General features: G+C 48.1%; 1 protein-coding gene across 6 annotated transcripts in view; it reads right to left on the bottom strand.

Moving 5' to 3' along the window:
• Positions 1-21,299, bottom strand: part of TANC1 (tetratricopeptide repeat, ankyrin repeat and coiled-coil containing 1) — a 227,620-nt gene that overhangs the window by 32,662 nt on the left and 173,659 nt on the right. For all 6 annotated transcript variants that reach the window (XM_059394028.1, XM_059394032.1, XM_059394031.1 and 3 more), the window contains exons 10-16: positions 20,258-20,415; positions 19,238-19,469; positions 17,603-17,769; positions 15,297-15,904; positions 8,078-8,186; positions 7,138-7,260; positions 257-493 (exon numbers count right to left, since the gene is read on the bottom strand). In XM_059394028.1, coding sequence (XP_059250011.1) covers positions 257-493; positions 7,138-7,260; positions 8,078-8,186; positions 15,297-15,904; positions 17,603-17,769; positions 19,238-19,469; positions 20,258-20,415 — 1,634 coding nt within the window. The remainder of the gene's footprint in view (positions 1-256; positions 494-7,137; positions 7,261-8,077; positions 8,187-15,296; positions 15,905-17,602; positions 17,770-19,237; positions 19,470-20,257; positions 20,416-21,299) is intronic.

Here is a 21,299-nt window from a genome sequence, read left to right as displayed (position 1 = left end):
CCTCGTCTTGGACAGTATGAAGAAGAGTTCAGAGCTTATGAGCAAAACAAAGGACCCTCTCTCCCCACCAAGGCTGCGCCCCGAGCACCACCCTCAGGCTCCGCCTGACACAGGCTGCTCACCCTTTCTTTTTGTGTGGCAATTTCTATCTGTTGCAATTCGACAAAGCAGAGAGGCTGGCCCAGCTGAGGATAATTCTAATAAGGCTCTGAAGACATCACCCCAGCCCCACCCACTGGGGAATGCCATGGCTTACCCTGGCACCCTTCTTGGTCAGCAGACACACCAGCTTCATATGGCCAGCAGCTGCGGCATAGCAGAGGGCGGTCATGCCATTCTCCGACGTTCCCTCCAGGCAGGCACCAAATTCCAGGAGCAGAGTGACCACCTCCTCATGGCCGAGGTGGGACTGGACGCACAGGATTGGGGCGTTATTTAACACTTCTGTCCTGTAGTTCACGTTGGCCCCTCCCAAAATCAGGAGACGGCTCACCTGTTGATTGATGTCCCCCAACAAGATTAATTTTTCACATAAATATCAGTCACAATAGCATGTGCAGAGAGGGGCAGCATCTGTACTTTAATCCGGGGCCCTCAAGCTAGAGTGTGCAACAATATGACCCGAAACGCAAAGACCGTGTCCTTTCTTGGCGGTGGAAATCTAAAATGGCAGCTGCTGTGGAAAACTGTGTGGACCTTCCTCTAGAAGCAATCCTACTTCTGGGACTATATCCAGTGGAAAGGAAATCAGGATCTCAAAGACATATCTGCACCCCCGGGATCACTGCAGCACTCTTCACAGTAGCCAAGAGATGGAAGCTAATTAAAATGTCTCTGGACTCATGAATGGAGAAACAGAAGTGGTGCCTACATACAATGGAGTATTATCCAGCCTTTATTTTTTTTTAAACCTTTTTTTTTTTTTAAAGATTTTATTTATTTATCAGAGAGAGAGAGAGAGAGCGAGCGAGCACAGGCAGACAGAATGGCAGGCAGAGGCAGAGGGAGAAGCAGGCTCCCTGCGGAGCAAGGAGCCCGATATGGGACTCAATCCCAGGATGCTGGGATCATGACCTGAGCCGAAGGCAGCTGCTTAACCAACTGAACCACCCAGGCGTCCCATTATCCAGCCTTTAAAGAAAGGCAATCCAGGGGTGCCTGGGTGGCTCAGTTGGTCAAGCAGCTGCCTTCGGCTCAGGTTGTAATCCCAGGGTCCTAGGATCGAGACCTACATCAGGCTCCTTGCTCAACAGAGAGCCTGCTTTTCCCTCTCCTTCTGCGTGCTCTGTTTCTCAAATAAATAAATAAAATCTTTAAAAAAAGAAAAAGGGAAGGCAATCCTGTCACATACTGTACCATGGATGAACCTTGAGGACATGAGACTAAGTGACAATAATAAATACAGAATCAAACTAAACAAGCAACAAGCCTGAAAAAGAAAAATGTCAAAAAAAAAAAAGCTGGTCACAACAAGAAAAGACAAACACTAATGTCCCCTTACATGGGCTGCCTAGAGAAGTGAAATCCAGAGAGACAGAAGTAGAATGGCGGTTACCAGGGGGTACGGGGAGGGGAAAACAAGTTGTTTAGTGAGCGCAGGGTTTTACTTTTGTGATGAAAAAGTTCAGGAGATCTATTGTACAATAACAGGAGTACACCTAACACTACCAGGCTTTTGGAATTCTGTACTTAAAAAGAGTTAAGACAGTAAATTTCATGGTTTTTTTAAACTGAAGTAAAAAAACCACAAAAACCTTTTATTTAAAAAGTATATTTAAAATGCACATCTTCAGGTCCCACCCCCAGATCTCTGACTCAGTAGGTCTGCAGGAGGGCCTGAGACTGTGCATTTTTAATGAGTTTTCCCAGATGATATGGATGCTGTTGGTCAGCAGACCACACTTTGAAAAATCACTGCTTAATCTAAATAAAAACAGAAAATTCATTTTTCTGACAGGTAAACAATCATCACAGGATTAAATAATTAACAGTGAGCTACTAAAGCCGAAAATAACGGCAAATACTCTTTTCTTTACAAAAAAGCATCCCTAAAAGAAAAAGTACAATACATTAAAATGTTCATGTGCCTCTGGGACTGTCAGCCACAGAAGACTCCCAGAAAATCACCAGCTTTTTCTACTAATTACTACATCCACCACACACTAAACTTGCTGTGAGACTTTCAGAAAATTACTCAATCTCTCTCTGCTTCAGGGGTCTCCTAAGAAAACAATAGTATGCCATCCCATCTTACCCCATAGGGACTCTGCTAACAATGTTGTACGTCTAGTACGTCCTTGCTGGGTTCCTTGCAAGACTTTATCTGGAAGGTATGCACTTAGAGGCAGAGCTCTCCTAAAGATATCTGTCACCAACCCACAGTTCATCTGTTTCTTGGGAAAAACATTTCCTTTGCTGGTGTGATGCTACTGGTATTTTTACCACTTAACCCCCAATCGGTCTGTGGCTCTGTCCCTAGCCCACAGTTCCTAACCTCACTGCAAACGGAAACCCCCTGGGAGCTTCAGAGTTTCCAATGTATGAGGCCCACACTTGGAGATTCTGACTTGGCCATGGTATCAAGAGCTCCCAAGGGATTCTAGTTGGCAGCCGGGGCTGTAAACACATCAGGTGATAAATGCAGCTGCAAAGCACGGGCCTGCTCGGAGCCAGGCACCCTTCCAGCTGTGAGATTTGAGACAGGCTACCAATTGTCTCCAGCCTTCACATCCTCTTTGGAAAAACGGACACAAGAGTTTCATTTCTCTGACTTGTTGCAAAGATTAAAAATGAGCATGCCTCACACACAGCCCTAGCATCCTCTAAGTGCTAAATAAATATTAATTGCTATTGTCAGTCACCTTCCACAGACTCTTTAGAAGGGACAAGACCCCAGGTGCCTGGCAATCCAGAGGTCCACCTAACAGCGCCTGCCCCATCACTAGCACAGAGCAGCAGGGAGATCTCCTGCTTACTTGAGAGGAGATATAGCACCTCCTGTAATAGGCACTGGGAAGGTACATCCAGAAGTTCTCAGGGGCCTACAGCAGAGTCTCAGTTTCCTGAGAGTAGGCAAAACCTAATAAAAAGAACTCACTTAACCATCATTAAAAAGAAAACCACCAGTCCAAAATGGATGGTGTTACTTGGGCCAGCCCAAGTCACCAAACCGGGGCTTAATACCTAAGCCCTTAGTTTCTCCTCCAGAAACTAAGTCTTTATTTTTTTTTTTTTAAGATTGTATTTATTTATTTGACAGACAAAGATCACAAGTAGGCAGAGAGGCAGGCAGAGAGAGATGGAGAAGCAGGCTCCCCCCGAGCAGAGAGCCCGATGCGGGACTCGATCCCAGGATCCTGGGATCATGACCTAAACTAAAGGCAGAGGCTTTAATCCACTGAGCCACCCAGGTGCCCCAGAAACTAAGTCTTAATCTGTCAATCTGGAATTTTCTGATCAGCATTAGTGAGGTCATCTGTCATAGGAGCCTTCTCTACCTGCCGTAGGAAGATGGAAAATGAGATATCTGCAAACAAGACCCCTCTTACCCCCAAGCGTTTGCCTTCAGCTCAGGGCTCAGGTAGTGATCCCAGGGTCCCGGGATTGAGTCAGCAGGGAGTCTCTACTTCTCAGGGAGCCTGCTTCTCCCTCTCCCTGCCACTCCCCCTACTGTGCAGGCTCTCGCTGTCAAAATAAATTTTAAAAATCTTAAAAAAAAAAAAAAAAAAAAGATGCCCTGCCCCTTCCCCTACGGGAAAGTGACCTTGCCTGGAACAATCTTTTCTTTACTTTTGCTTATAACTTTCCTCCCCCACTCTCCTTCCTCTGAAAACCTGCCATTTTGTACAACTCCTCCATGCGCCCCTCTGCTCACTAGATGGGATGCTGACCCATTCATGAATCCCTTAATAGAGCCAATTAGATCTTCATATTTCCTTTGGTTAAATTTTGTTTTTTACTATCACACAAGAGATGCCAGATGTTCTTCCAAAAGTGGTAACATCTTGATGAGGTTTCGGATCGGCATAAGACCAGTTCTTTGTGACCTCCTATTTGACAGGTGAGAAAACAGAGGCTCCGAGGGGAAAGGCACAGATCAGCTCTGGGCACAAAGCTCATTACTGTTGTGGTCCAGTGGCGGCTGCGGCAGCTCTAGCTAAGATTACTCCGCATTCAAGGAAGGGACTTAATGGTTCATCCTATACACTAATTCCTAACCCCATGGAATTTTCCTCTTCCTTCCGACCACATAAGCTCTCCCTGCCTAACATTTGGAAATGGAAATATTATCTATAAGCGTCTGGTTTCATGAATGGAAGAAAATTAAAAAGGGGTTTAAAGAAAACAGGCAAACCAATGAGATCATGAAAAACCAGAAGAGGCACCAGAGTTCCAGTTTTCCCAGTATCCCACAGGTTCAGACCAACAGAACCCCTTTAAATGAGTATTGCCTACTGTCATGCAGAATATGACCAGACCCTTTGCATCAGGGCAAGTCCGGCCAAAGTCCAAGCCTAATTCCCGTCTCCCCCCCTCCCTCTGCCTTCAGCCAGAAGAATCACAGCCTCAATTCTCCCAGTTCATGGCTCTGGGAAGCCCACGGCTGGCTGCCACTCTGATGGGACCACGTGAGCAAAACAACCCGCCAGGCGGGTGCCTAGAAGCGCTGGCAGCCAGGACCCAGTGGGCCGGCATGACCCCGGCCTGCAAGGGGAGACTACGCTGTTAGAAATCACTAGCATGCCAGTAAAATTAAAACTCATCTACCAAGCAATCATTCTGGAGCAAGTCACTTTAATTTACCAAAGTGGCAAACTGCAATTATTGCTCAAAATGACATTCATTCCTGTATGACAACATTTAATACTCTCTAAAAAAAGTTCCTTAATTGCATGCATAATTTTAAATTACTGTAATTTGTTCAAGATTCTGTGAAAACCCTTTTTTCCCCCCTGAAACATAAAAGAAACAGAAGGATAATGGAAAGCCTTAAAATTCTATAACCAAGTCATAGAATTCTGGGCATCATGTAGATGTAGGTGACACTGGAGTTCTACAAAACAAAGACAACTCTTAAAATTGTGAGTATGTTGAAAAGGGAAGTCTATGATCTCAGGTGGGTCAAGCTCATTACATTCTCTCTCTGTACCTTTTAATCACTGTCTTAAAAACTCGTACTCGACAGGGTATGACACTTCCCATTTTCTTTTCTCCACATTAGAAGAGTAACTTCTGTGCCCATAATTCATTCAAGTAATGAAAACAGATATGGCCATTTTTATTATTTTTCTTCCTCATCATTACAGAATTTTACTAATTATGGAGAAGCCAAAAGATATGCTTTTAGCTGAAAGAGGAAACCATGTTATCACAGTAACCTCGACTCTCATTTATGTAAAATCTAAGTAAAACAAAAATTCTTAATAGGATTTCTTCTGTATGTGAACTTAAAACTCAGCCGTGGTCTCCACCTTTCTTCTAGAGTAACTCCACCCAGAAGGGAAGACCTCCCAGTAAGCAGGAGCTCCATCTCCTTCCCTACAAACATCCACATCCCCATCCACCCGCCTTGCACAGCGTTCCTGTGGGTTCAGCCGGGCACGCGGCAATCACACCTGTCAGGTGAGGGAGCAGGGCAGAGCACAGCGTCCTTGTGAGTGGCCGTCCCTAGTGCTCTGCTATCAGGGGCCCAGCCAAAAGGGGAGGGAGGCTGAAATCCAAGGTGCCCTGGGCTCCTCAAGCCTGGAACCCTAACAGGGGGCTGAGGCTGCCCGAACAAGGCAGTGCTCCCCTTTGCAAAGCTCCATGGTGCATCCGTCCAGGCGCAGTGGCCCTTGTCTACCCAACCCTGGGGCACTGCCTGGGCCATCAGGGCCCGGGGGAGAGCTGCCCCAGACTCAGAGCACCGCCACATCCTTCCTGACACATGGGCTCCTCTCCTTGGTCTGTTCATTCTAGCTTCTCCCAAGCACCAGGAAGGCAGAGGAGGGAGCGCGGGGGCATAACTCTATCTACCAAGGAAGCGGTCTGCAAGGTCCATTCTTGCAGACACACAGCTAAGGCAGAGGCACTGAGGGTGGGGTGTGCAGACAGCAGGGGAGGAGAGGGGCAGGAGCCCCCAGGAGTGTCCCCAGAGCACCCTTCCCAGGTGGGCCTGATGAACTAGAGGGAGGAAGAGGGAAGGGAGATGGCCAGAAACCTCCAGGGCTTCACTCCTCCTTCCCCACATGACCACTTACTTACACTCGCCCTTCATGCTACTGAGCAGGGAAGAGGCAGGACTGTGTTCATGGAAGTGTTGGAAGGGGAGGACCTGGCTCCTTGAGAAACGGCCTCAGAGGTTCTGTACGCAGCAGGGCATGTCAGCACCCAGGGCTGAAAGGCCTGGAGTCTCACTGACATGTCCAGTGGAAGACATTTGTGATCTTTTTGCCTTGCACCCCACAGGATGGTTGTAAGCAGCTGTAATGTAAACCAGTCATTCCCACACTCTTTCTCGAGTCAGCCCTTCTCTGCTGCCATAACAGACACTTGGCCCTCATGTGTTTTAGATTCCCAGACTGGGCTAAACAAGAAAGGAAAATCTACTCTAGAAACACAGCAGAGCACCGTGACATGACAGCCAGTGATCAAGAGTGAGGACACTCCTGGCCCAGCCGTGGGCCAACCCCTGCCTGCTATGCTTCCCATGATCACAAACACACACATATGTGCAACTTCTGGAACAGTGTGTCTCTGTGTACCCATTGCTTTATTGTCGCCCATCAATGCTTAATTTCCTATGAACCATAAAGAGATGGTCCAGATTCGAAACCCAGGACATTTTAAAAATCCATTTCCCCTGGAAATCTCCCTTCGACCTTTGCTCTCCTTGGTGAACTGCTTCCTCATCACATCCGCTCTGAAACTGTCACCACATGCTCACGCGGCAGCACCCATTCTCCCGCCCAAGCAAAAGCTAAACTTCTGGAGAGAACCAGTCATAGGGCATTCAAGCCTCTGTGACTTATATTAGTGAAAAAAGCATCATCAGCAGCTCGGCCAGCTCCTCTGGTCACTCCCCAGGGCAGAGGAAGGCAGGACGGCTGGAGGAACGGTGGTGGGGGCTGGGGGCTCTCCATGCAGAGGGTCGCTCACCTTCACATTGGGAGTGTAGAGGTTCCTGAGGGAGGCGAGGGCAGCAGAGAGCCCCTCGGTGCTGTAACCGATCCACAGGGCTTGGAGGTGACTCGAAGAGATTCCTGTCTTCTTACTGAGGCCCTGGAAGCAATCAGAGACAAATGGGTGTCCATGTCTCTGTTCCCAGGGGTGTCTGGCTGCAATGGGGGTACACCTGGGAGGGGGCAGCTGGGCACTAAGGCAGGGCATATGCTGTGGCACGAAGAATGGCAGGACCTGGGAGCCTGACTTCCTTCCCTAAAAGCGAGAGTCAAGGAACGTGCCTGCCCTTGCTACATACACTACAGCAGAAGAGAAAGTTTCTTTTTATAGAAGTTCTCCAATCACTTCATAAAGGAAGAATAAAAACTGGGAGTATCATAATTCTGCAACCCTTCATGAAGAGTCCAGGCAGACATCAGTAGTCACTGGTAACAGCCATTAAGAGAAGCAAGCCCAAATGCTATCCCTCCTGATGCCAGAAAGCCCCAACAGACTTAGAAGTTTAAACTCGAAAGTAACTGTGACATTCTGCCCACCCCCAAGAAAGCAACAATCAAACCTGAACCTGATTAAGCCTCTAGATATAACTACCAAATGACAAGAAATTCAGAGGAAAGAGAAAAAAAAAACATATTAAACTAGACCCCGAGAAATAGGGACACAGAAAATCCAGGGAGTACGAAACCCCACAGGTCATGTAGCTCAGGCTCTTCAACATCTATACACCCAAGAAACAACAGGGAATGAATGAAGTGGAATCTTTAGGTGAAAATGAAGTTTTAAAAGAGACTCAAAGGGGGAAAGACAAATGCGGCTCATGGAAAGCTCTACAAGGGTTAATAAGCTGTTGAAAATATCCAAAACCAAAATCCATCAAAATGGTGATGAAACTCTTCCTGGCAGTGATGGGTCTCACCTTGAAAATGTGTGCCTTCAGAATGTGGTGGCCAAGCTCCATGGTCTGCTGGCGGTTCAGCTTGCCCTCTTGTCGAGAGAACATGAAGGCCAGGAGAGCATGCCCATTCCTAGAAGAAGAAACACAAGGGCTGGGAACAAAGACCTCATTCCACGAACTGTAGGCTCTCAGGTGTGAACATCTCCACACGACTCTTGAGCTGTTCTCCTGGTGCCTCAGGATCGCCACATAAAATAGATGAAAATCTGCCTCTTTACAAAGATGGTCCATGCTGTTTATTCTTCCCATCATTTTAGGGCTTTCTCTGGATTCCCCTATCTCTGTGGAGTGACCTAGAAAAAGGCCCTAGGACAGGACAGGTCTTAATCTTTGAAACCATCTCACTCTCTGTCCCTCATCCATTACTCCTCACTTCACTTACTTATGTCCCTCACAAAAATGTAAATTCCATGAGGGGCGCCTGGGGGGCTCAGTGGGTTAAGCCACTGCCTTCGGCTCGGGTCATGATCTCAGGGTCCTGGGATCGAGCCCCGCATCGGGCTCTTTGCTCAGCAGGGAGCCTGCTTCCCTCTCTCTCTCTCTCTCTCTCTGCCTGCCTCTCCATCTGCTTGTGATTTCTCTCTGTAAAATAAATAAATAAAATCTTAAAAAAAAAATGTAAATTCCATGAGATGAAGGGTCTTGCCTAAGGCACACTGACAGTCACACGACTGAGCAAATGCCCGCCCCTCGGCAACCATTCAAGTATATGTTTCTTGGATGGAGGGACAGGCAGATGGAGCAGAACCATCACTGGACCAGGAATCAGGCCTCCCCTCAGCATAATCACCACTGGGAGGAGACCTGGCCAAAGGAGAAAATCTGACCATGAGAAGGAACGAAAAATCAAGCCAGGCAATGCAACAGCTCATGACAGAAACACCTAGAATTCTAGGCAGTTCTTGTCAGGGGGAGAAAGTTAAATGCACAAGTGAACTTGCTAGGTCTGGGCATATGGTGGACATTCAACTAACACCACCAACTCATCCCCCACCAACCCTTTTATGAAGGAGCCATCTCACCCAGGACGCTCTCCACATCCGCAAGCCACATTCTGTCCCCTGTGGGCTCCAGGCCTCTGTCTGAGCCCATCTGTCTGGGAAAGATGCTAAGGGCTGCTTACTCCAACAGCACTGACTTCTGTACAGTGTGAATTATTCTCATTTCTGGCTCTCCATGCAGAGGGTCTCATGGAGACCCTGAAACTGAGGTGCTGGGGTTTTTTTTTGGGGGGGGCAGGCGCAGGAGAGATGAGCAGGTAATTGTAGAGAAAAGGATAAAGGCTAAGATTAAAAAAAAAAAAACTGCATTCTCCCAAGTGTTTTCTGATAGTTGCTAACCTAGATGATTAAAAGCAGGCATTACTTAAATACTGTTTAGCTGTTCAGCTGCAGGCCTATTTTTCAAATAGGTCACAAACCATGCTGGAGATGAGGAGACCAAGAGATTGCTTTTTACACTATAGGGTAACAACCACACTGACACCGAGTGTCCTGTCTGACATCTTGTAAGGGACTAGAGCTCTTCCACGAGCACACATCCACCTCCCAGACCTCAAGCGTGGGTTTGCCCTCTCAGGTGAGATCCTCCCATGTTCCCACCCCTCCTGCTCTCTGCCGCCTTCCAGTGCTCCCTAGCCATGGGCAGGTCCCAGGCTTCATCCCGGCCCACATGCCCCAGCCACGGGCTAAGCTGTTTTCAGTCTCCCATTCTGCTGAGCTCAGTGGCCATGCCAACCGTGTCCACCACAAAGACACAAGAGGCTAAGCAGCATGGCTGCCCCTTATGGGGAAATGACCATCACCCTTCAGTGGCGAGATCAACAGCTTCTAGTCACCTCAGCTTAACACACAGCTTCTTGCCTGAGGAGACAACTCACCATGTAATCACTAGACACCCGCATTCCTCTATATCCCATTCACCATCTTGTCCCTCCCTCCTGGTCTCCGGATCACATGCCCCTCTTCTACCTGCACTCGTAAGTCTGTTCTCCAAAGCTGCTTTATATCAAGCTTTCACTATATGCCAGAGGCAGAAACTGAATTCTTTCATTCATCTGCACAACCCCGTGAACCACCAAGTATCATAATCTCAATTTGTTTACATGAGGAAACAGAGGCCATACAGGTTAAGGGACGTGCCCCAAAGACCAAACAGCTGAGAAACAACAGGCTGGGAATCTGTACCACCATCGGCCCAGTGCGAGGGCCTATGCTCTTCGTCAATGCCTGGTGATTTCTCATTCATATGTAACACCACCTCCTAGCTAGCCCCCTGCTGGACACAGGGTTCCCTGGGGAACGAGGTGAGGCGCTTCCCTGGAGACACTCTCCGAGACCGGAGGAGACACATGGTAAACATGCTTCAGTAGAAACGTGCCAGGAAGGGCCTCAGCAGGGACACTGAGGAGGCAAGCTGCCTATACCCCTGCCCCAGTCCCCTTGCATGTCCAACGTCTCCTTCTTCACGGATTAGGTTTCCCCACATTATTTCAACACTGTTTCCAACAACACCTGCACCTCCTGTGTCAAAAACAAAACCCTCCCCCACCCTGCCCCACACAAACAGTCCTCAGCAAGCATGATCATCAGCCGCTCTGAGAGACACTGTGACACTGTGTGCCTGGGGCCCCCTCCACCCTTCCCCTTCCCATCCCAGGACCTCGGCTCTCCCCTCCAGTGCCCCTCACGGCCAGATGCAAGGAATCTCTGAGGAGGGAGGATCCTCCTCTCACACGAGGAAGCCAATGGCTCCCTCTTGGTCTTCATCTTCCTTCAGCCCTCAGCAGCTCCTGAACCCCAGCCTCCTTCCCGGAATCCTGCTCCAGGCCCCAGAAGTCAGGAGCTCCCTTTCTAGGTAACGACACTTGCTCCCCAGGCACTTCCACCACTTCTCCCACCAATGATGCCACGTCGTCAACTTCCCCAGGCTTCAGACCCCCCCCTTCACTTCCCCACCAGAACCTACCCACTGGTGGCACGGGGTGGCGTGGGGGCTTCTGCTCACCCCACAGGCTCAAGCTGCATGAAGCAAAACCTGCTCCTCAGCTCCTGCTTCTCTTAGCCTTCCGAAGCCCGGCACCACTCCTGGTTTCCGAGGCTTGATACCTCAACATCGTCTACAGCACCTCCTCCTCCGCGACTCTGCTCAAAAGGCCACACTGTGCCCCGCCATCTCACATCAGGGCCTGCCTCTACCCTGCTGCACCCCTAAGCCAGGGTCACCGAGTCCCCACTGCCTGTAACACAGGTCCCCAGGCTCTACACCCTCCACACTCCTGCCCACGCAGGCAACCTGCGTCCTGAACCTGCTCAAACGTGGGTTCTCCGCAGATGACTGATTCAAGTCCACTTTCCCCAGCACACGCTTTTCTGTTAACTCCTCCAGTCCCTGACAAAAACTCGAGCCAAACTAGACTTCCTGTTGCCAGAACACACCCTGCTTATTCTGACCGGACGCCTTGGACAGCTCTTCCTGTCCGCGGTAGTTCATGCCACCCCCTGACATCCCACCTGGTCATTCCTCAAGTCCGCGACATGTAGAAAAGAGGACAGACAGGAGGCTGTTCAAGACATTCAGACTCCTCATGCAACCCTAATGAACGGACAGATCTGGGAAAGGATCATCAGCGGCCCTAAGGCGTGGGCATGATGATGGGAGCAGACGTACCACCTACTAAGGACCCTTGCAAAAAAATACTTTAAGACAAAATCTGATCAAGTCTCTAGATTTAAACACCAGTTTCAGGAAATAGAGGGGACAAGTGCATTAAATACCAAGAGGTTGCAATCAGCAAAATTCAGATTATAGGAAACGATACAGAACAGATTACTCCATCATTTTATTTTATTTTGAGAGAGCATGAGGAGGGGAGTGGAGAAGGAGACAGAGGGGGGAGAGAGAATCTTAAGTAAACTCCATGCCCAGTGCGGAGCCTGACACGGGGCTCAATGCTTGATCTCATAATCCTGAAGTCATGACCTGAGCCAAAATCAAGAGTCTGACGCTTAACCAAACGCACCACCCAGCTGCCCCTCCATCATTCTCTTAAAGAAATGTAAGGACAAAGCAAAAAGAGGAGGAGAAGAGAATCTAAAGATTAAAAGAGACCATAAAACATAATTTCATAGATCTCATCTGGATCATGATTTAAATATACCAGAAAAATATAAAGGAAGTAGAGAAATTTGAGCACAGCTAAATGTGTGAAAATACTGATGAATTAGTATTAATATTTCAGGTGTGATGATGGTGTTGTGGTTAAAGATGAAAATGTCTTTCTGGACACCTGGGTGACTCAGTCAGGTAAGTGTCTGCCTTTGGCTCAGGTCATGATCCCAGGGTCCTGGATGGAGTCCCCGCCTCGGGATCCCCACTCAGTAGGAGGCCTGCTTCTCTCTCCCCTTGCTCCTCTCCCCTGCTCATGGTCTCTGAGTGTCAAATAAGTAAATAAAATCTTTAAAAAAAAAAATGTCTTTTGGAGGTCCATAACCCATTCCTTAGGAGTAATATGTCATGGTGTCTACAACTTGTATCAGCAAAAAACAACAGACATAATGAAATGTGAAGGATGTTTAAGCCTAGGTGATGTGACTGTAGACTCCAAGCAACTTACTCTTTATCTTTTTAATTCTGCTCCTGTAATTCTGACCTAAGGAATAGGTCAAACCTGGGAGGAAAGTTCTATTGCTTTCCTGCAAAGCACCAAGACATTCGCAATAGGTTTTTTTTTTATGTATAAGTAACCAGAAACAACTGCCAAGCCCCACAATAAGAGTACAGTAAGGCACTTTATCACTCGGCTACTAGGAGGTTTACACAGCCCTGAAAAATGATACTTTCCTAACATTTTCAAACCGTTTGCTGAGCTGTCCATAATGTGTCAATTTAAAAAAAGCGGTTTGGGAATTTTATAGAAAAATTGCTTTAGAGAATGTTTAAAATGAACAGAAAGAGGCAGAAATAAAAAGTAAAATGTCTGGGGCTCAGTAGGTTAAGACTCTGCCTTGGCTCAGGTCATGATCTCAGGGTCAAAGGATCGAGCCCTGCATCAGGCTCTCTGCTCAGCGGGGAGCATACTTCCCCCCATCTCTCTCTGCCTGCCTCTCTGCCTACCTGTCATCTCTCTCTCTCTCTCTGTCAAATAAACATAAAAAAATCCTTAAAAAAGAGTAACATGTTATTATCTCTGGGTGTGGGGTTTTTCTTTGCTGCTTCTCCATAATTAGGGCAGAATTACAACTAATTGATTGGCAAGAGAAATGCTACCCATCCTTCAAGGTCCAACCCAAATGTCCTCAGGTATGTGAAATATCTTCCAAAAATGGTCTTCCCTAGCTGGAATATTCTCTTCCCTTTTCCTTACACATGGTCACCTCCCCTCCTGTCATCCCCGCCCCTCCTGTGTGGGAAGTTCCCGAGAGCCAGGCCCTTGTCTCAGAGAATTTGTGTATTTGCCACAATACCCTGCAGGGGATGGGTCTGCAAAAACTTTGCTGAAAGGCATCCAGTAGCATACTCACACCATCTCTATGTGCAAAATGAAGCTCAAGAACTATAGGGGTCTTGGGTAAATGCTGATGTACACAATCCTAAGAAGTAGCAACTCCTTACACTTTGCACTGGGTGTCTCTCCTGCCCTGGTGCAGTCCTGGTCCTACCCTGGGTCAGTCCCCACGGCTGCTTATTGGAAAACATCAGCACTTGGGAGCTGCCAGTCACGGTGCAGTGGGCTCTGTCCTCAGCTGTGTTCCCTCAGTGCTGCCTAACCCCTCAAACCAGAGCGATGCTTCATGGTGACTCCAGTCCAATGACTTCTGCCTCTAACTCCAGTAACAAAACTACACACCCTGCTGAAGTCTTTCAAACTTGTTTCTATGTTTCTACAAACTCAACTATAGCCTATTTTCCTAGACAATGATCTGACTTGGCTAACTGTACCAAATACAAAGTGGCATACATTTCCACTCAGTTATGATAGCCTGCAGGCTACAAGTTTATTGCCTCAAACCAGACTCAAAAGAACAAATTTTTAGCCCAGGGTTACCTACGAAAACAAGGCTACCCACAACATGAAACAGCAGCCAGACCCGTATTAGGTCAATGTTAAGTCAATCCTCGTGGGGAGGAAGATGGTGTGCAGCTCACTAATGCTTTTTTACCTCTTCCTTTTGGACCCCAGCAACTGGTCATTTGCCCCCCCCCCCCTCCTGCCAGCTCACAGGCGACAGTCCAGTCTCTTGCTGTCTCTGTTACAGAATCGGGGACAATTCTGACTCACGGAGGGCAGAAGCTCCCCCAGACAGCAGTGAAGCAGGCCAGGGCCCGGCAGAAGTGGCGGGACAAGAACCTACCCTTAGTGAAATGAAAGTATCTGCACCCTCAGATACCCTAAACCCCCACCCCGACTAGGACAAGACCACCGGAGGGACAGGTATACCTCCTCCCAGCCCCGGGCAGGGAGGAGAACTGCACCCCAGACCAGCCCTGCTCGAAGCCTCCATAGAATCTTCGATTCCCTGGATGCAGCCGCCCCAGCACCATGTTGTAAACGGGGCATCTGAGGTTGGAACCTGAATCCTGCTGAGCCCAGGTTCTAACCTGTTACACCACACAGAACCACAAATGCAAAATAAGGCAACCTAATGTGATCTCAGTGCTCCAGTGTGGGCCCGCAGACACACCTGGTCCCTGGGACTAGAGGCTGCCTGCCCCAGAGGTGGTGGCACAGGGGGTGGGGGTGGGGTCCAAGACAGTCCACAGACTGCAGGTGAAGAGACTGAGCTGCGAGCAGCCTCTGGAGAAGCCTGCTGTCCCCCAGAGCACAGAGCACACTTTCCCACATGTGATTCCCACAAAGGGCCACGAGGTCTAGAAGGGAACAAAGAAAGGGAAGCAAAGAAGGGAGCAAAGAAAGGTCACCAGGTGTTGCCTAGCTTCTGTCTCACCAAAGGTACTGAGGAACCCCCAAATTCTAGCCATTTGAGGAAGAAAACTTTTGTACAGAAGCAGGGTAGTCTGTTGCCCTCCTGAATTATTCATCCTGTGTTGCCTTTCCATTAAAAAAGGTGAACTGTCAGAGGCGGGGGGCGGGGGAAGGTGAAAAAAGGTGTTTCAAATCCCTTCCCCAGCCGCACACCGGACACCCCACGAAGCGCTGACAGGAAGCAGCCTGCCGTACCTGGGCTCACACAGGAAGGCTGTGTTCTCGCCATCTGCTCTCCAAACGAGCCACTCCCTGAAGGACGGGTGGCAGAACATGCGGGTCTTGTCTCGCCTCTTAATGAGGAAGCAGGAGAGTGCCTCCATCCTCTGCTGGAAGTCCTCCCACCCCTGCTCCCCTTGTATGTGGCCTGCATTAATAGCCTGGAAGATCTGCTCGTCAGTCATGGGGTGGAGGGACGCCAGGGCCACGTTCAGAATGGGCAGCGCTCTCTCGAAGGCGGACTGGGTCATGAACTTCATGTTGCACTGCAGCAGATAGAGCTCGGACAGAGACACGGGCACCACCTTGTAGCTGGCGCTCTTGATGACCAGGTGTCCCCTCTGGAAGAGGTCCAGGGTGAGTTTGAGGTACAGGTAGGAGCCCAGGCTCCGCAGCACCAGGTGGCTGCTCACTTTGCCGATCAGGGCGGCGTCGGCCTTGCCGTTCAGGGAGATGTTGCTGAGGATGTCCTGGCTGCTGTGGACCCGGTGCTGGACGTAGGCATGCAGGTCACTGTGAATGTCCTTGTTGTCCGGGAAGTCATCTAAGGAAAGCTTGACGAAGGGCAGCGTGCTTACGATTTCCTGCGGGGAAGGGGAAAAGAAAAGGAAAAAAACCCCACGGTGTCACTCCACAGAGATTTCTTTTTTATGGTAGCTGCATTTCAAACCAGACTCACTAGTTTTCTTTCAAGAAGGATTTTCATGGATTACAGGGACTCATTGTTTTGTATTAAAACATGTAATAGGATAAGTTGAAGATAAAAAGCTTATGTGAAAGAAATCCTGATGCGAGATCGAATCAGTAATGGCTTTCCCGAAGCCCTCGTCCGAAGACTAGGAGCCGGGGAGACCGGAGGGCCCCAAGCAGACAGCGAGCTGGCCGCAACCAGCCAAGGGCCAGGGAGCTCCTGAGGTGACCTGATACCCATAATCCTTACACTGTGCAGAAGTTACACAACAAGCACAGACACAAACCAGCACTGTGTATCTAAGAACACGGCCAGGCACCGAGATAAGAGGCATCCCTCACGATGCATCAGATACTGGGACTGCAGAACCCAGCCAGGAAATCCGAAACCGGCCGCCCCCCGCCAGGCTATGCCCCAGCCCCAGCCTGCCCTGACATAGCTGCCTACTTCAGACTTCAGTAGAGCCTACCATCTTTTTTTTTTTTTTTTTAAACTGCTGTCCTTTCAAAGTCAACTTTGAAATGGAAGTATAACTTACAAACCGTAATGGCATGGTGTCATTAATTTTCACAAAGTCAAACATACCTGTGTAACCAGCAGCTAGAAACAGAACATCGCCAGCTCCCGGAAGGCCACGCCCCCTCCCATCCCAACCCCAACCCCAAAGATCAGCACTATCCTGCCACCTCACAGCGGAGACGGTTTCGGTTTTTTCTTTAAACTTCCCACTATCATCTCTGAAGAATTAACTCCATGTCCTCACTGAATGTAGTAATTGCAGCGGGCAGGCTGAGTGGAAGCACTCCCATTTTACAAAGATGCTAACAGACCTGTCAGAACTTACACAGCTAATACAGAAAATATGGGACTCTGTTCCTGTGCTCTATCGATTGCCAAATTCTGCTTCCTGTGTGATAAATGACTGTAAAGGGTATGAATCAAATGACCAGAAAAACAAACATCAAGCTTGGCTGAGGCCTAATGCCACTTCTAATGAGGAAAGAAAGAACCCAAATGCTATTTTTAAATAGACATCATCATAAAAGGCAAAAATCAAAATCTAAGAGTAATGTCTTTACTAAAAAAGGACAGGGGTAGAGGGAAGGAGTCAAAGGTTGTTAAGACGTAATTTAGGGTTCACATGAGGGGAAAGATGGGGAAGAGAATTAAAAAAAAAATCAAAACACCGCTCTATCTGGCTGCGTGAGGTAGCTCATGCTTAAGTCTTATGAAAAAAACGGACCTTCTTTAGGCCTTAAAACTCTTTCCTTTCTTCAAAAAACAAAAACAAAAACAAAGTCCCACTGCTACCTCACACAAATTAACTAGCAGCAGAGCTGACACTTGCATTTTAGAAGTGGAGGGACAGTGCCATGCTAAGAGGAGACTTTCCTGACACCCTGATTCATGTGCCTCAGATAGTAAAAAGGTTCTGGTTTCACCCATTTGGGGCTCTGTGGACTAAATATTTCAAAGTCTTAATACAGTTTTCAATTCAGCAGCTACATGCTTTGTAACAGTTAATGTTGTTAATCACACCATAAAATTTAGGTATGGGGTCTTGGAAAGAGATCTGAGACTTCTTTCTTACCTGAAAATTCGCTCTTACAGTCACAATCAACTTCAGCCAGGCAGGAAATTTAGAAATAATTTTGGTAATAAATGAAGAAAGCGTATCTCCATAGTCAGGCTTATGAAACTCAGCCTCGTTTAAGCCATCTATCAAAATAATGTATTCTTCTTCAGGAATTTTCTGCTCTAAAGGATAAAATAATTTTTTTAATTAAGAAATTATACCTTTCTATAAAATGGCATCACCCAGTGTATTTTAATGCACATTTTAAAGTGTGAAGAAAAAAAAGGCTTACATATCACAGAACTGGTTTTCCCAGAAGCCTACTTCTATTAAATTTATAGTGAAAACCAGAGCACACAGCCAAGAGAAAAACAAATCTTATAAACAGTGTTCAGAAACACATTGCATTACACCCATTGGCAGAATCTCACCTGCATATATGATACCGTTAGCTTTTCATAAACTCCTGTCACGGGGTGAGCTATGGCAAAGATAACTAGCACACATGGAGATTAACTCTGGAGAAGACTCCAAGTCCTCCCCACAGAACCCTCTCAGTGGATGTCAGGGAATAAAAACAGACCCTCATAGGCAAAGCACCTGGCCCAAGGCACACAGGCAGCCCATAGTGAGAACCTCTCTTTTATAGACTTCTCAAACAGGGCTCTTTCCCCCAAGCCTCCAACTAGTTTCCCATTTATTAGCATCAACTTTCTGCCCATGAAAATGAGGAGAAGTGATGACAGATCTGTTTCAATCCCCTTTTCTCTCACAGAAGTGTTAATGCAGGCAGGTAAACTCACCCACAGGTGAGGGACAAGGAGGAGAACGGATAAGAAATGCAGAAACCCAGAAGAGCACTGACATCTCCTACCTTGCTAGATATTTCAAGGACGAAAGAAAGAAAGAAAGAACAAATGGAGAGAAAAAGCGAGGGGAAGGAAGGAAGGAAGAAAAAAGAAAGAGGGGGGGGAGGGAGGAAGAAAGGAAGGAATCAAATGAACACTTCTCGAAAAGCCTTTAGGTTCAACTCAACTGAGCAGAGGCGCTGAGAAAACATATGCTGGCAAGTCGCTCAGTCGAACAACTTATTCCCCTACTAGGTAGGAAGGAATATGAAATATGCAGGCAAGAGTTTATAGGGCATAAGTCCTCTAAATAACCTATGGTTATAAAATTAGCTATTTTGGAAATGAATATTCAACTGTGGAGGTAATTCTTTTTTTTTTTTTTTAATTTAATTTTTTTTTTATTTGACAGAGATCACAAGCAGGCAGGAGGCAGGCAGAGAGAGAGGGAGGAGGAAGCAGGCTCCCTGCTGAGCAGAGAGCCCGACGTGGGGCTGGATCCCAGGATCCTGGGATCATGACCTGAGCTGAAGGCAGAGGCTTTAACCCACTGAGCCACCCAGGCGCCCCAGTAATTCTTTATTAGAGGTGCTCCTTTACAACAACACCATTCAAGAAGCATGGAAGGGCTTTGGGGAGATGGTGCCGGGGAAGAGAAGGAGCTGTACACAGATGCACTCACATCCTCCCTAGGCGCTCACCCTCACTCCCAACCAAGACCTTTAGAGGACAATCCTGGGGGCTCAGGCCTCCTAACGAGCGAGGAGACAGAGAGAGAGAGAGAGAGACTGCTCCGAGGTACCGTTTCTTAGGCTGGTGAGTGGTTCCAGCACCCCCCTCCTGAAGGCGGCCACGGGGTCCTGCACGCAGGACCTGAGGCTCAGCACGCTCTGGAGCTGGGGCTCCTTTATCAGGAGGTCCCTGTAGGCGGCCAGCTGCTGGGACCGGCACAGCAGGGCTGCGATGCTGTGCACGAACTCGGGCACCAGGCACGTGTATGTGTTGTCGGCTTGGCAGTAGTGGTAGGCCACGACCTAGGCAAGAAGCACGGCCATCAGTGTCCCCTTCCCCCCATCACATACTTCCTCCCAAACCCCAACAGACGCAGTGTTCCCGTCCACCGCGGTCTCAAAGCACGTGGCCTCTATTCACCAGCATGGAGTCATACTTTATCCTAACTGGATAGCCATTCTTTCATTCACACGCTTTGCCAAGTTCTGGGCAGACTTTTAATTGTAGCCACAAATCCATCTTGATTAGCACTAAGATCGGTACCCCTTACTCCGTACGGAAAACAAAGAAATAAAACTCATTCATAAAACCTGAAACCTACCCTGGCTTAAATCAATGCTGAATAATCCCAATGTATTCAACAGTGGGAAGTGCCCTAGTCAGCGTGTTTCTGCTTTGACAAACAGCAGCATCTCCTTGGGAAGCTCATCGGCAGCTCCCCCAGACCAGGTAATGTTGGCGGCTGGGGAGCCCTGCCGAAAGTCACAGCTGCTGCTTTTCCCAGACAGGAGGGCCGGGCAGCCTGGCTCAAACCCCCTCTCCACACCTGACACGGTGGAGAAATTCAACAGCAACAGAGTTTGAAGGACCCAAATCAGAAACCACCAACTGTCTGCCTGTCCTGTCATTAAGACCTCTTACTTGGGGTACTTTTGCTATTTTATCAAGAGCTCTATTTTGGCATTATTATACGCAATTACATCTGTTTTAAGATCCCTCCTTAAATTCCTTTCTCAGAAGCCAAACTAACAAATCTCTCTCTCTCCCCCAACTCCTCTCTCCAGAAGGCTCCCACAGAACAGGAGATTACCTTTGAGGCAAGGTATTTTACGGCATCCTCTCTCGGTCTCTGGTTCTCAGGAGCATCAGGCGCAGACCCAGGGGGTGTTCTAGCTGTGTTGGTAACACCTGCAGAAGAACTTGGTGAAAGCAGTGGGGTGACAGGAAGATCCTGGGAAGAATCCAAAGCTGCAGAGAAAGAGACCAATCTCATTATTACAACATCAAAACAGGGCCATGGTGAGACACTGAACATATTTCTTGGTTAAAGGCAGAGTATTTTAACAGGTAATGAGTAAATACGGTCCCAAATGCAAAGGTCCAAAGGAGGACACCAGCATCCCTCTCAGTCTTGCCTTCCATCCACTCAGATGCCTTCCTGGGAGAACTGCTGTTTCTGGTTTCTTTTACTAAATTCCTTTAGCTTTAAAAAAAAAAAAAAAAATCATACTCGGGGCACCTGGGTGGCTCAGTGGATTAAGCCTCTGCCTTCAGCTCAGGTCATGATCCCAGGGTCCTGGGACCAAGCCCCGTGTCAGGCTCTCTGCTCAGCGGGGAGCCTGCTTTCCCCTGACTCTCTGCCTGCCTCTCTGCCTACTTGTGATCTCTATCTCCGTCAAATAAATAAGTGAAATCTTAAAACAAAAAACAAAAAACATACTCTTTCACAGCTCACTCATTCCTGTGTACCATGTTAGAGACACTTTCTTTTAACAGGCTTATTTTACATAAAATAAGACAGGACTAGTTAGGTATTTAACTACTATAACCCATATTTAGTTTTTAAGCCTTTGGTAAATCCAGCAGAGAGGGCACAGGCTGAAGAGAACAGGGAACAAGAGAATTGTGCACAGACTCCTCCTGGCTGCTTCCACAGCCTGGTTTTAGGACCCAAACTCCCCAGGACACCGGATCAGGCCTCACTGCCCACATAAAGAGGGAGACAGGCCCTACAGGGAGAAGACCAGGGAAGGATGGCCTTACCCCAGGGGAGGGAGACAAGGAGGGGGTGTTCAAACGGTTCTCCCACGTGTGCCGGCAGATCGGACCCGCAGCTGGAAGGACGTGGGGAG

Source organism: Mustela nigripes, chromosome 3 (genome assembly GCF_022355385.1).
Source record: "Mustela nigripes isolate SB6536 chromosome 3, MUSNIG.SB6536, whole genome shotgun sequence".
Classification (NCBI taxonomy): Eukaryota; Metazoa; Chordata; class Mammalia; order Carnivora; family Mustelidae; genus Mustela; species Mustela nigripes.
The sequence above is the reverse complement of the archived record's forward strand: the minus strand, read 5'-3'. Positions and strand labels throughout refer to the sequence as shown.